Raw genomic sequence first — 14,304 nt, forward strand, 5'->3', positions numbered from 1 at the left:
AGTCACCTTGAAATCGCAGCTCTGGGAGTTCTAGTTTTGTTTTGCAATCTAGAAGGGACCTTCGAAAGCCTCATAACTGGAAGATTTATGGCCTCGCCGGGTAATTAAATGATGTTATTGTGTTAACTTTGCATGCATTACGACGGCCCGCGCCGCCTGTGGGCTTGTATCCGCCGGCCGAGGCTCGCAGGTGGCGAGGGCGCTGGAGTTCCTTTCGCCCGGTAGATTATGCATGCCCCAGTCTCGGGAATTTGCCCGGCATTAGAATATATTAGCGCCTGCATTTTAAAAAGCTACACTACTGGCTTCCAGCTAGAGATGCTTGGGAAGTGGCTTGCTAGCAGACGCGTGTTTGTTTTTACACCGGCACGTAGCGGAGTCTTCAGCCGGCTTACTAGCCTCGAGAAAAGCTTTGGGGTGAGGCGCAGGGAACCGAAGCAATGCCCTTTCCCCTAGATCGCAGCTGCTCGGGAGGGACACAGCGCGGCATCTTTAACATAATTTCTCTCCTCAGCTCGCACTCTCGCTTCTCTCCCTACTACCCCTCTTCCCCTCCCTCCTTCTCTCCCTCCCTCTCCTTGACGTTTGATTCCAGTGGCAAAGGAGGAAAAAAAAGCACAGAGCCGTCAGCCAAACGTGAAACGCGCGGCCCCGCCCCCTCCTCAGCAATTGGTGGATGAACACAGGAGGCCCGCCCCCCGGGGCAGCCGGAGCCTCTGAGTGGCTGCTCTAGGCGCCCATTGGGCGCTGCCCCGCCCCGGGTCCGGGAGGGTAGGTTGGCTGCCCCGGCGAGCGGCAGAGCCCTTCTGGACAGCTCCCGCTCACCCAAACAGAAGACGTCGGCGCCGGAGCGGGCTCGGACATGGCGAGGCAGCGCGCCGGCCCGAGCGGCGGGGCCCGGTGATCCCTCCCTCCCTCCCCGCCCCCTCCCCTCTCCCGCACGCACGCCCCGTCCGCCCCCACCCCGCCCCCACCCCGGGCGCGCCAGCCAGCCCGCTCGCCCGCAGCCCGGGGCGCACACCCGCACGCACGCTCCCCCTCCACACACTCACGCACTCCCGCGCCCTCCCCAGCTCCGGCGGCCGAGCTCCGCCACGCGCGCCTTGCCAGCCCGCCGGCCGCCCCCGCCGCCCCCGCCGCCCCCGGGCCCCGATGGACTGAATGAAGGCTGCCTACACCGCCTATCGATGCCTCACCAAAGACCTAGAAGGCTGCGCCATGAACCCGGAGCTGACAATGGAAAGTCTGGGCACTTTGCACGGGCCGGCCGGCGGCGGCAGCGGCGGGGGCGGCGGCGGGGGCGGCGGGGGCGGCGGCGGGGGCCCGGGCCATGAGCAGGAGCTGCTGGCCAGTCCCAGCCCCCACCACGCGGGCCGTGGCGCCGCTGGCTCGCTGCGGGGCCCGCCGCCGCCGCCGCCAACGGCGCACCAGGAGCTGGGCACCGCGGCAGCGGCAGCGGCGGCGGCGTCGCGCTCGGCCATGGTCACTAGCATGGCCTCGATCCTGGACGGCGGTGACTACCGGCCCGAGCTCTCCATCCCGCTCCATCACGCCATGAGCATGTCCTGCGACTCGTCCCCGCCCGGCATGGGCATGAGCAACACCTATACCACGCTGACGCCGCTCCAGCCTCTGCCGCCCATCTCCACCGTGTCGGACAAGTTCCACCACCCGCACCCGCACCACCACCCGCACCACCACCACCACCACCACCACCAGCGCCTGTCGGGCAACGTCAGCGGCAGCTTCACTCTTATGCGCGATGAGCGCGGGCTCCCGGCCATGAACAACCTCTACAGCCCCTACAAGGAGATGCCAGGCATGAGCCAGAGCCTGTCCCCTCTGGCTGCCACGCCGCTGGGCAACGGGCTAGGCGGCCTCCACAACGCGCAGCAGAGCTTGCCCAACTACGGGCCGCCGGGCCACGACAAAATGCTAAGCCCCAACTTCGACGCGCACCACACTGCCATGCTGACCCGCGGTGAGCAGCACCTGTCCCGCGGCTTGGGCACCCCGCCCGCGGCCATGATGTCGCACCTCAATGGCCTGCACCACCCGAGCCACGCTCAGTCCCATGGGCCCGTGCTGGCGCCCAGCCGCGAACGGCCACCCTCGTCCTCGTCGGGCTCGCAGGTGGCCACATCGGGCCAGCTGGAGGAGATCAACACCAAAGAGGTGGCCCAGCGCATCACCGCAGAGCTGAAGCGCTACAGCATCCCACAGGCGATTTTCGCGCAGAGGGTGCTGTGCCGGTCTCAGGGGACACTCTCCGACCTGCTCCGGAACCCAAAACCGTGGAGTAAACTCAAATCTGGCAGGGAGACCTTCCGCAGGATGTGGAAGTGGCTGCAGGAGCCCGAGTTCCAGCGCATGTCCGCCTTACGCCTGGCAGGTAAGCCCAGAGGGTCGCGTGGAGCCAGACTGCTAGTGAGACGGCTTCGGGGTGTTTGTGGCCCCAGGTCAGCGCGCCTAGCCACTTCCCTTGGTTCTCTCCTCCTCTCCCCTACACACTTCCTATTTCTTCTCGATAATATGTCTTCTTCCATTTCCTCTTTCTCTTCGCCTCCTCTTCTTTCTGTTATCCCTTTTCTTCTCTTTTTTCTTACTTCTTTTCCTTCCTCCTTGTCTCCGAGCTTTCGCTGACCGACCCCCCCCCCCCATTTCATTCGCCCTCCCCTCAATGGGCCAACTTTGCCCTCTCTTTCCGACCCTCCCCACTTGTGGGAGGCGGGATGGGGGTGCGTGGTGTCCGTTAGGAGCCCTCTCTTTCCAGGACTCACAGGGACCGGGATTTGCCCTTAGTCAAAACCCCGTGCACTTGAACTCTTGTTTAGACAACACCTTTCAGTTTTCAAAGCTGACTAGTCTCCTAAGTGGAGGCAGTTGAGAGGCTTTGCCTTTCAGAAGGGAAAAAGCTCTCTCTGCTCTTCTCCTACCCACCATATCAGCCAAACTTCATTGGTCATTGGCAGGAGTCACAGCCTTGCCCGTGTGGGGAACGGGTGGCCAGTGTACAACAGCGCTTCCCGAGCTCATCTCCGGCCTTGGCGTTGGCGCGGGGACTTTCTGACGGAAAGAGCGGGCTTGGGCCAGCTCCCGTGTCACTGCGCATAGGGAGAGGAGGGTACAAGGGCGAAGGTTGGGACTGCCACATTCACCTCTTTGAGAAGACGGGAGAGAAGAAACTAGGAGTGGAGAGCGCCCTGCCTTACTCGCCGGCCGCCCTTGCCCTGCTCCCAGCGTTTGCTGGGATTTGCCGAGGTTTGGCTCGCCCCGGGTAGAGGCTAGGCGCTCGCGGGAGGAGGTGCTGAGAAATTAAGATGCAGGTTAGTTAATGCATCTTGGCCGCGGGCTGCAGGCTCCGCCTTTGCATTAAGCGGACGCTGATTGCGCGCGTAGCGCGGCGGCGAGGAGAACTCGCGGCCGGCGGGAGGGGACGGGTCGACGCGCTGGTTACATTGTTCTGCAGCCGGCTTGGCTCTTTGTGCCTCCTCTAGCGGCCAAGCCGCGAGGTACAGCCCTCTATTGTTCTAGGAGCGCAGAAACCTGTGTGGGCGGCGGGAGCCAGAGAGAAAGACGCAGCAGTGGCTGCGACTGGCAAGCAGTTGTGCGCTTTTGTGCGCACAGACCCAGTGCAGTGCGCGTGGCAGTTGCGCTGCCCCCAGGATTGAGCCGCGGGCCAAGAGAGACAAAGTGTCCAGGCGCCCCGCTAGGGAGGACATACAGTAACCTAGTGCAAGCCGAGATGGGCAGCTTCTCTTGCACTGGGGCGACCTCTCCGGATCGGCGGGCTTTCTGGGGGACAATTCACGGTGGCAGTGATTTACGTAGGGGCAGGTAGTGGGACACGCGCGGTTCCGAGCTGGCAGCACACAACGCGCTTCCGGAGCGGCGAGCGCAGGCTTCCTCTCCCGCTCCCTTGGGGCTTTCCTCGCACCGCTGAGCCTGTCTTATGGGGTCCATTCCACTGACGGCTGTTGGAGCTGGGAGCTGTGACAAGCAACGTGTTCACCCAGGCTTGGGGAGCGAGCGCTTCCGCTCTGACAGCCTCTGCCTTTGCCTGCTGTTGGAGGATTCCGATTTCCAGTCAGTAATTGCCCCTCAGTGTTGATCTGAAAAGGTAAAGAAAACTAGCTTTCCCCTGAAAGAGCTTCCTGAAGTAGGTGGACTCAAATACTTCTGCGTGGATTTAGAAATCTACCTTCTCCTCCTCCTTTAGCTTACTCTTCATCCTCTCCTACAGTTTTCTCTGATTTGCTCTTGGTTCCTAGCAAAGTTTAAGCAGTGAATAGAGAGTAGCGGTGAGAAATAAACTGGAGGCTTACTGACAGTTCCCATCATTGTGGTACCCCATTGTCTTAGGCCCCCAAAACTCCCCGAGCTCCTCTCGGGCGAGTTCTAGCACGGGCTGGCTTCCTGGGGCCGGCCGGCCGGAAGGAACGTGGCAGCCTGCGGCGGGGTGGGGGGGTACAGTTAAATGCAGGATGACAGCTCTTCTACTCCAGCCCATCTCAGAGCGCTGCCGCCCCCTCACGCCTGTCGCGCAAAGGACACAGCTTTTAGAAAACACGTGCCTTCTGCCTATGTACGTCTGAAAGTGATGTGGAAGGTAACGCTTTACGTGTTAGGGCGTCTCAGCTTTTACACGGGCCTCAACATTTCTGGGATGAGGGAGAATATGGCATCCTGGGGCTTCCCTGTCCCACCACCTACCCCGGGGCGACTCCTCAGGGGCTGGCCTCAGGAGTACCGGGCTTTTCCGAGGAGGAGCACTGAATCCGCCTCCGCGGGAGACTGACAGCCCCCTTCAGCGAGCGGGAAATTCCTGCTGAGGACCCCGCTTTGCCCAAGCATTCAAATGTGTGTCTGTTTTATTACCCCGAGTTGAAAAGGGACAAGAGCTTTAGCCTTTTTATCTGGCCATTTTATCAGCAACTACAAGAGTGTTGAGTGGTTATTATTACATAGGAGGCTTTTCAGTTTGGGGTCAGGAGATCAGTCTCTTCAGAAGCTGCCGCAGAAGCTGGGACTGGTAAGTAGGTATTATGTGCTCAGGAGCGCTAGGCGACAGGAGCAAATGGAGAAGAAAAGCAGAGGCCTTCTCTGCCAGGAGTATCGATCGGAATCCCCGCCGGGTCGCCGCTGAGGACCCACACCGTTCGGCCCCGGGGGTTAAACAAGCCCAGTGGGTCGCCAGGGCGGCTGGCCCCCACTCCCAGCCCTGCGCCTCGAAGAGACGGCGCCGGCACCCCCAGCTCGCCCCGACCAGACCTCTTTTCTCTCTCTCCTAATCTCCTTTTAGTTGCCCTCTTTTTCCTCATTTTGGGCCCCTCTAGGTCTTGCCAGAGGCCCAAGCAGACAGGGGTTTGAGGGACTACACAATTAAGCTGTCTGATTTGGGCCAGCGCCCGCAAACCTCACCCTTAGGTGAAGCACACCCCGTCACGACCGAAGCAGGTCCTTCCTCTCCTCTCCCACCCGCGTCCCATGGCTCTCCTTCCTGCTGGCCTCGGTGCACCCACAGCCCTGGGTAGCATTTGAAAGGGGAAGGGAGTCGGGGAACTTCAGACTGACCCAACATTAGATTTCAGAGAAATGGACTCCAAGTGCACGATTTCGTTCAGAAAGGGTGGCGCTGGCAGCAGGTGGTTGCAACCGCGCCCGGTCGGGCCTGGTCCGCGGTTTTTATTAACCGCCCTACAGGCGGCGAGGACAAACGCCCCCGGGTTCGAGCACAAACCTGCAGGCTTTGAGCTCAAGAAGCCTCTGAACCAAGCACAAACACCTACAAGGAGGGCCTGAGAGAACCCAGGCAAGAACCTGCACAGGCGCCCCGCGGAGGAAAATCGAGACCTTTTGGGGGGGGAGTGGTTTCCTCCAACGCCCAAAAGACGGAGCAGAGCCCCTGACGACATACCCTGCCGAGGTTTCCGCCTCCTGGGACCCGGGCTTCCAGGGCGGCCTGCGGGGAACCTGCCTCCTGTCTCCGCTGCGGACAGACGCACGGTCCTCTTCAGGCAGCAACTCCCAGGGGCCAGTCTGGAGCCAACTCTGTTCAGGCCGCCGAGGGCCCTTAACCAACTGTCCAGGATGTCGCCTGGGCCACCTGACGGCCACGGCGGCGCAGCATGGCCGGGGCAGAGCGCAGCGGCTTCTGCCGTGGCACCGCGCGCGCGCGCGTGTGTGTGTGTGTGTGTGTGTGCGTGTCTCTTTGGTGCCGGGGACGTCTTAGGCTCCGCTGGCCGACAGGTATCTCCTAAGTCGAGGGCAGGGGCGGGGACCTCATTCGCAGAGCCCCCTACCCCACCTCCCCTCCCACTGGTCCGGCTCCCGCCCGGCTCAGCCGATCTCTCAGGCAGTTTAGTTAGGGATCCGAGACCGAGAGGCCGAACGCAGCCCACGTCGGTACGGAACACATATTTTCGCCTGCGGGCTGCTCGGATTAATAATTGAAAAGCTCGCTACTGTCCTTGCTTGGTCAAGTCCGGGAGGCCTGGAGAACACCTTCCTAACGCGCCTTAGGTGGGCGGGAGCAGGCCGAGGAGGCGGGACTCGAGGAGAAGCCGAGCTCCAGAAGGACCCCAGGCCGCCGGGTGCCCTCCACGCGAGAGGCTGCGCATTTGTTTCTATTCCAGGCTTTCCACCGTGTGGTTATGTCACTTTCTCAAACAAATGTGTATATGGAGGGAGATCGATGCTGATAATGTTTAGAAGATTAAAAGAGCATTAATGCTGGCAACAATAACGTAAACGTGTGGACCCAGATTTCATTGATCTGGAACCTGAGCCGGCGCGTTTCCAGTAAGCCCGACGGCGCGCTCTTCCCAGCAGAGCGCTCGCCAGCTCCCCGGCTCCCCTGCGCCCCGGCTCCCCGGCGCTCCAGTCGCGCCGCTTCCCCAGCTCCGGGCGGGCGGGCGGGATCTCCGGTCTGGCCGCAGCTCCTCCCCAGCGTGGCCCCAGCCCGCCCCTTCCTACCCGAGGCTTTCCCACGTCGCATGGCTGCCTACCCTCTCCCCCACACCCCGCGCGCCCACGCCGCTTTCTGCGCTCCTCGCCGCGGGCTCTCCCGGAGGCTGCGTCCACGAAGGCGTTGCGTGGGACGGCGCCCAAGTCCTCTCAGTCCTCTCGTTCTCGAGGGGCCTTCGCCCCTCGGCCATCGCAGCTTGCATCTCGTCTGACAGAGCCCGGAGCAACTTCTTTGCTCCATCGAAACCATCCAGGAAATTCGGTTTCCTTTTCCCTATGCAGGAACGACCAAGCCAAATTTTGGAAACGATGTTTCTAAAGCTGCCTGCTAACCGCGCGGCTTCCTGATCCGCGGATCCCTTCCCATCCTCGTTATCGTTAAAAAAAGGACATTCGTATTAGATGTTCCCATCGGCAGACTTTCCGCACAGATGCGTTAGTTAGACAATTAGATGCGGCCCCAGAACAAAGGCCTGGGCTTCATCCCTCAGAATGGTCTGCTCCGCTCTGGGCTAATCGTGTCAACCTGGGAAGAATCTTGTTCCCTACACCGGCCAGGGCAGGAAGGTAAGATAACCAGTCTGGGGAAGCCCCCTCCAACCTCCCCTTCCCACCATCTGGAGGGAACTTCCCCTCTGAGATCCCCAGTAGGGAGGTTTACTCTGAGACACCTGCATTGACTGGAAAAGAAAAAACTTTTAAGCTCTTCCTGCGTGGGGGAGACCGATACACCCTGCCAACAGCTCCCCTTGCCAAATGGTAGCTTATTCTTCCAGAAGGGACCCTAAGGTGACTTTTACTGGAAAGAATGAAAGAGCTGGGATGGTAGTGGGGGTGGGATGAGAACTAAACGGTTCTGTTATTTTGAAATTATAAATCATCCAATTGGAGAAAGCTAAGCTTTCCTTCAAGAGAAAGTCTTAATCTGGAAGGAAAGGAGTGTTTTCTTTCCTTCTCCAAGAAGGAAAAGGAAAAGGGGAGAGAGGAAACCGAATCTGGCATTGTTCTTCTTTGAGGTGTGGCAGAGCGTAAGCAGGTATTTCTTTCTGTCCTCCTAGAGGTGGGGGTCATCATCCCACCAGTGCCCTTCCTTAAAGAAGGGAGCTTTGACACGGCTCCTTGATTCCTCATCAGAACGTGCCCTACCCCTGTCCTGAAAACTACGGTCAGCTAGGGCAGGTGACCAGGAGAGTGGTGGTTTCCTTCCAGTCAGGGAGACAACTGCCCCTCCCCTCATGCCCCACATGAAGGGCTCTCAGGTTGGGGGGGGGGGGCGGGAATGGGCTTCTGGAGAGTAGTCTTAGGCTCTCTGCCACCCCATCTTAACATCCCCAAACAGGGCGGATTCCTGATGAATGGTGAGGGTGCCGCAGAGGGAAAACTGATTCCCCTAGGTTCTTTGTGTTTCCAGGAGGAAAGCTACTCCCCTTCCCTCTGGAGCCAGGTCTGCCCAGAGGCAGCAGGGCCTTGAGTCAGTTTACCGTCCCGAGCTCCAGGCCTGAACTCAGGGAAGGAGAGCCTGCCTCTCTTGCAGTCTTCATCTCAAAACTTCATTTTAGGGTCACCTCTGGGTTTTCTGGCCTTTAGAACCTGTTTCTAAAGGAAGCTCAGAGGAAGAAAGTGCTGGGCCCCACCACACTATGGCTGGTGGCTGCTGTTGGCAGAAACTGTCTTCAGGAAAAGTAGTATCATGTAGGGGATCCCTGGAGGAATGAAAACCTCAAAGGAGAAGCAAAGAGATTTAGTTTCTGGGTTCTTGCCAAAGGAAGGGAAATGAGGAGGGAATAAATAGAAATAATTGCCTAGATAAAGGGCCCTGGAGGAAAGGATGAATATTGAGGCACCCTAAACCCTAAACTTTATCTACAGACTGGATTATGTTCACCCCCGACCCTCTCAGAGACTCTTGTTTTTTCTGACCTGGGGAAAGTCACTTCCTCCAGGGGGATACTCTTCTTGGTGGGGAGAGACCATTATGAGGAAGCCCAATAGGGTCATTTATGCTCTCAGGTGCAGAGCCTGCTCAAGAAGGGCTGGGGCCCACCAGCACCCCTCATCACCCAGTCTCTCACCCTAACCCACTTAAGTGCCTTTGGGAAAGGCTTTTTGATTTCCAAGTCTCACTCAAGGCAAAGACTCCAAAAAATGTGCACAGGTTTCTGTAGGGGCAGGGAGGGAGGAGGTAGAGAAGTTGATTGGGTAACTCAGCCTATCTGATGCCTGACAAGTTGCAGATGGGCAAGGCATGGAGGCAGGCCGTGGGCTGTGCAGAGAGAAATAGTCTTACTTGGGGAGCAAGATTCCTAGAAGCTGTGGACATTTGTTATGAAAAACTGACCCACACAAATTGTCCCAGAGGGAAGGGAGGCTCTGCATTCCACCTTGGCGCCTCTCTCACCATTTGAAGATCCATTACTCTTCTGTAGAAAGCAGACTTTGTTTGGGTTGGAAGCACACCTCCAATGTAATTTAATCAGCATTGGACTTTGGCTCGTGTAATCAAATATACATATACTTTCTCCTGCAGGAAGAAAAATAATTTCTTTGTAACTGGTATTGACTTGAAGTCATGTAATCTCTGGAAAGCATCACATTTTAAAGGGAAAGGTAAAATTAAGGGGAAAAGAACCCACAGTTTTACTGGTTTGCCTTGTCATTGCTAAGAGAGCCAGTTACCGTGTAAGAAAGGACAGAAAGAGCATTCTAGAGCTCACATACTTGTGCTGTTCCAATTGTAGTAATTTCACTCCAATTGCTCCCCAAATCTACGCTGGTAGGAAAACAAGATTGACTGGCTCACCAGATTGCAGGAATCTTGGCTTTATATTTACATTGGATTGAGACATCTATGGGGGAACCTGTTTGGCGTTCCATTTTTCTACTCTCTTTGGAGAGGCCACAGGCAGCAGCAGCAGGATCGCAGTGGGCAGCAAGCCCCTTCTTTAAGGGTGATCGGTAGCCATTGCTGGCTTGCTCCCTGCTCCATCCCCGGGGCCTTGATCGAGAAGCTCTGCCCTAGAGCATCCCCCTAGAGCAAGCTTGGACTCCCCACCCCCAGGGTGAGGCTCTGGGCTTTACCCAAGTTGAGTCTGTTAGGGAATCTGTTGTAAACACAGATCCATTGATTTGCATTTGTCAGAGAGTAAAGTTAAACCAGTGAAAAGAGAAGCCCTTACCCTTTTATGCAGGGCCAGGGAAACCTTTCATATTGATCCTATTGATCCAACCTTTCCCTTTAAGGAAACCACATAGTTAAAGACCCTCGTTCAATAGATTTACCCTTCTCGCTTGTGATATTCCTTTAAGTGTTCTCATCTAGGATAGCTGGGCATTAAGCCCACACTCCAAACCAAACAAAAATGAAAAGGGGGTAGGATGGGAGGGGTTAGGAGGCAGAATTGTGGGAAGTGAAATTGAATCAAACTGAAATATGTAATGACTCAATTGGGGATGTTTTCTCATTCTTCTAAGATGACGTGCAGGGGTAAGGACAAAATAGATGCATTTAGCATCTCTCTTCCCCTCCCCCCCCCCCACACAGAAAAAAATCTGTTTATATGCTAGAGTAGTGACATCTCAGGAACATCATTTTCTACTGTAAAATTATTTCAATCAAGCCACTAGTTTGGTTCATTTATGCTGGTTCATTTAAAAGCAGTAATACTTCCACAAAAATGATTTTGGTTCCTTTGTAGCAAATCAGGAATAGAATTGTCCCCAGAAATGCAGTATTTTGGACTCCATGTATGAGCATAGACACCAAGGTCACTTCAGAAGAGATGGGGCTTGGGAGTTGTGATTTCTGATGGAACTGGGTAGAAACTAGACCAACAGTAAGGTGTATTTTTCCTATACAGCAGTGTGGATGAACTAGGAATTGATAAATATTGCTCAGTATCCCTCATGTTTGCAGATATGAAAATTAAAATCCTCTTTGTTTCCAGAAGTGTTGGCATGATCCGTTTCATTTCTTCCTTGACCCTTTTTTGTTCTGTAAATCACATCCATTTGTGATTTTTTTTTTCAACATGGTACATGCGCTATTTCTAATTGGCTGTCTCTTGGGTTGTGCTCAGACATTCATGTTTGTTTTATGTGATTGAAAAATATTAATGATTCCTTAGGTGAGCTAATGTATTTATCTGCTGAGTGAGTTCAAAGGGCAAAGTTCAACTACGGTTCAGGTTAATTGAACAGGAAGCAGTGAGCTCTCCAGCCTGTGTGGAACAGGAACTAGTCCCCTAAAATATCACACTCAGCAAATACACAGTTTCACTCTTCTCATCCTAGAGTCTGATGTAAGAGGCTCAGATCAACTTGGATTGCCTGTTTAAAAACCCAAAGCAAAGCACAGCAACTGCAACAAAACCCTTGAGTCCCCCTCGGGGAAGAGGAGTTTTCTCATTGGCTAATTGCTTTATTGGTAGCACTGACCTGCAGAGCAGCTGCAGGGGCCTGGATGAAGGCTTAGGCCTCAGAATAATGTGCTCCATTAGAACAGGGCAAGGCATTTTTTGTTTACTCAATTGGAGCTCCCTGCAAAGTGCCATTAACCCCAGCCCAACCGTGCGTGTGCTTCAAAAGCCAAAGGTCACGCCAGTCAGGCTGTAGGCACAACCAGCTCTGCCCTGGTGGGAGGGAGGGGCCATCCTGCTGGCATTGCCCTCCCCAAGCTTGGCCCACCCCCATGGGCCCCTCCGGGGCTTTGACCAAAGCAAGCAGTTGCACAATTTGTTTACATTTCCCAGTTGCTGAATCATGTTATTGATGATTAAACAGTTCTGATCTGAGCACCATCAATCACACCAGGAAAAAAATCCTCCCACTGACCCTCTTTTTTCTATTTATGTTCTCCTTCATCACTGTGCATTACAGTAAATAGAATTGTGCAAACAGTGCTTTTTAGCAGGAATATAGTCTGGATAAGTGCTTGGGTCAAGAGGAATACAAACCTGCAAACATGGCTGTGGGGTTGTTTAGCAGAAAGAAGGTTTCACAACGTGGAGCCCGGGATCACAGGCTTTCGCTGAGAGCACCTTGAGCTAGAGTGCCACCTGCCGGGAGTCTTTTAACTGCACCTCCAAGGCCCAAGCCCCTTCCTTCACTTTGTTCCTAGTATCTGTGTCCTCATTCCCCACTCTCCTGACCACTACCCAGATTTTCCTAGAAATTTCTCAAGGAGCTTTTTCCTAATCCTTTGGGACTCTAACTTCTTCCTCTTCTAATTCATTGCCAAGGAGAACTCAGCAGTTCTGCTCTGATGGGTGAGGTGGCTCACTCACCCTTCACACTGAGGTAATAGTCTCCTGCTTAGTTGGAAAGTGCTTGGGGGAGGAGGGGCAGAGAAAACAAAAAATATCTGTGGGAGAGAAGAGGAATGGTTATGTGTATAAGAGAAATGGCTCAGTTGATGGTGCCAGTGAGGGTCGTGCCAACTGTAAGGTGCTCTGCAAAGGTAAAATATTGTACAGTGGAGAAGGGGTGGGAGAGAATTAGTATTGGCAGGGAGGACATCAGGAAAGAGATAGGCCCAATCAGCGAGCCAGAGGTGGTCTCTGTGAAATGCCCTAGGAAGACAAAAAGTGAACCAGCCGTTTTGCAATTGCAAAGAAGTGAGCCAGTGAGCTAGACTTGGAGCCAGACTGTGGAGCTGGCTGTAGCTCGGTGGACAGCAGCTGTTTCCAGACTCACCTCACATCGATCCCAGCCCAAAGATTCTGGCAGCCAAGCGCCTGTGGGTGGGTTGCTGCCTCCCCGCCCCGGCCCGGGCTTCAGCACCACGAACAGCGCCACAGAGCATCCGCGAGTGCCAGAGCGCCCAGGCGCTGTCTGAGCGAGTTTCCATCTCAACCCAGAGAAAGGAGATGGACCCTCTACCGGGCTTAAATCCCAGCACAACCCTGATCAGTAGCTCCAGCTCTCTAGATCTCGGCGCACCAGACAGAACAGGGCCTCAGCTTTTCCTCACGCACCCCGCGGCTTCTGTTCCCTGTGTGAGGTCAGCCATGATAAAGGGAGAAAGAGCGGCTTGGAGGGGTGAGAGGACAAAAGATGCTACACGACCCTTTCCCTCCGAAGAGGACGAGCATTACCTATGTCGGGAGGAAAAGGGATTGAACTGTTTTTCTTAATATTACTGCCTTCTACAGAATTCTACTGATTGCGGCGCTCAACACGGTGTTTCAGATTTGCGTTTCCTTTCAGGGTTTACAGTCTGGTTGGCTGGCACACAGGTGTACACAAGTGGATGCATTTTTTCCCCATCTACATGCTCATTATTTTTGAAAACATGGTTTTCATTATATTAAACAGTATTCCCACGTGACAGCAGCAGTAATGTTGCAGGGAGAGCCAGCTATGGGAGATCACTACCTCCAGAAAATCTAGAAACTGGGTTTGATTTCTTGAGAGTCGTACTTGATGGGGTTCTTTTTAAAAAGAACCTCTCCACCCCTTCAGAGGGCCAAGAGTTGAGTCACTTCCTCCAGACCACACAGTGGAGTCATATGGCCCTAGCCAGCGTGAGAGCTGATAGTAGGTGCTAACCCTCTGACCTCTGCTTTATTTGTGTTTTTATTCTACAGAAAAGAGGCAGGTGGGTGCTTCTGGTCTATGATTGGGCACAACTCACATCTCTTTGGGTTTCTAAAATGGCTGTTGACTTCCCAAAGCTAATTAAAATGTAAAACTTTTGCTTTATTTCAAGGAACTTTAGTCCAAGCCTAATCACTGCTAAAGTGGTTCTCAGGGAGGTGGAGCATAGGGACAGACAAGTGTGTCCTCTTTAAAAGAAAGTCAAGGGTATGATAAATGAGGTTTTCTTCCCTAAGACAATTCATCTTTAAATTTCCAGTGGCTCTTCGATGAAAGGAAGGAAAATCCAGCCCAGAACAAGACAAATGTGGTAGAGCATTCACTCTTATGTTGAAAAAAGTAATTTTCCGTGTTTAAATACCTAAAATTTTGCTCTAAAAATGAGGAGTATGTTTAAATCGGATCTAAGAACTGGTTTTAAATCTATATGAAAAAATACTTATTAAAGTAGTTTCTTCAAGTAGTATGATCTTTAAATTTGAAGACTGCATTTCTTAGTAGTTGTTGGGTTACACTATCAAAACCTTTTCTGGTAAAACATAGATTTGACCATAAGCAAAGCCTTTTTTTTTTTAGTTCATTTTATATGCATCACTGCATTTATTAAAATAAGGCAGTCAATTCTGCGAGGGTTTGTACCAAATGCATTTCTTTTCTTGTGAACTCAATGTAGTCTTTCTTTAAAAGATATTTGGACAAGACTGCCATATAAACAGGACCTTTCCTATAGTCTTCTTTGGCTCC

General features: G+C 54.1%; 1 protein-coding gene across 1 annotated transcript in view; it reads left to right on the top strand.

The window, feature by feature from the left end:
• Positions 1–1,138: 1,138 nt before the first annotated feature.
• ONECUT2 (one cut homeobox 2) overlaps positions 1,139–14,304 on the top strand; it is a 43,098-nt gene continuing 29,932 nt past the window's right edge. Inside the window, exon 1 of the mRNA XM_001488892.6 lies at positions 1,139–2,392. Within this exon, the coding sequence (XP_001488942.3) occupies positions 1,162–2,392 (1,231 nt within the window). The 5' untranslated portion in view covers positions 1,139–1,161. The remainder of the gene's footprint in view (positions 2,393–14,304) is intronic.

This window comes from Equus caballus, chromosome 8 (assembly GCF_041296265.1).
Source record: "Equus caballus isolate H_3958 breed thoroughbred chromosome 8, TB-T2T, whole genome shotgun sequence".
In the NCBI taxonomy this organism is placed as follows: domain Eukaryota; kingdom Metazoa; phylum Chordata; class Mammalia; order Perissodactyla; family Equidae; genus Equus; species Equus caballus.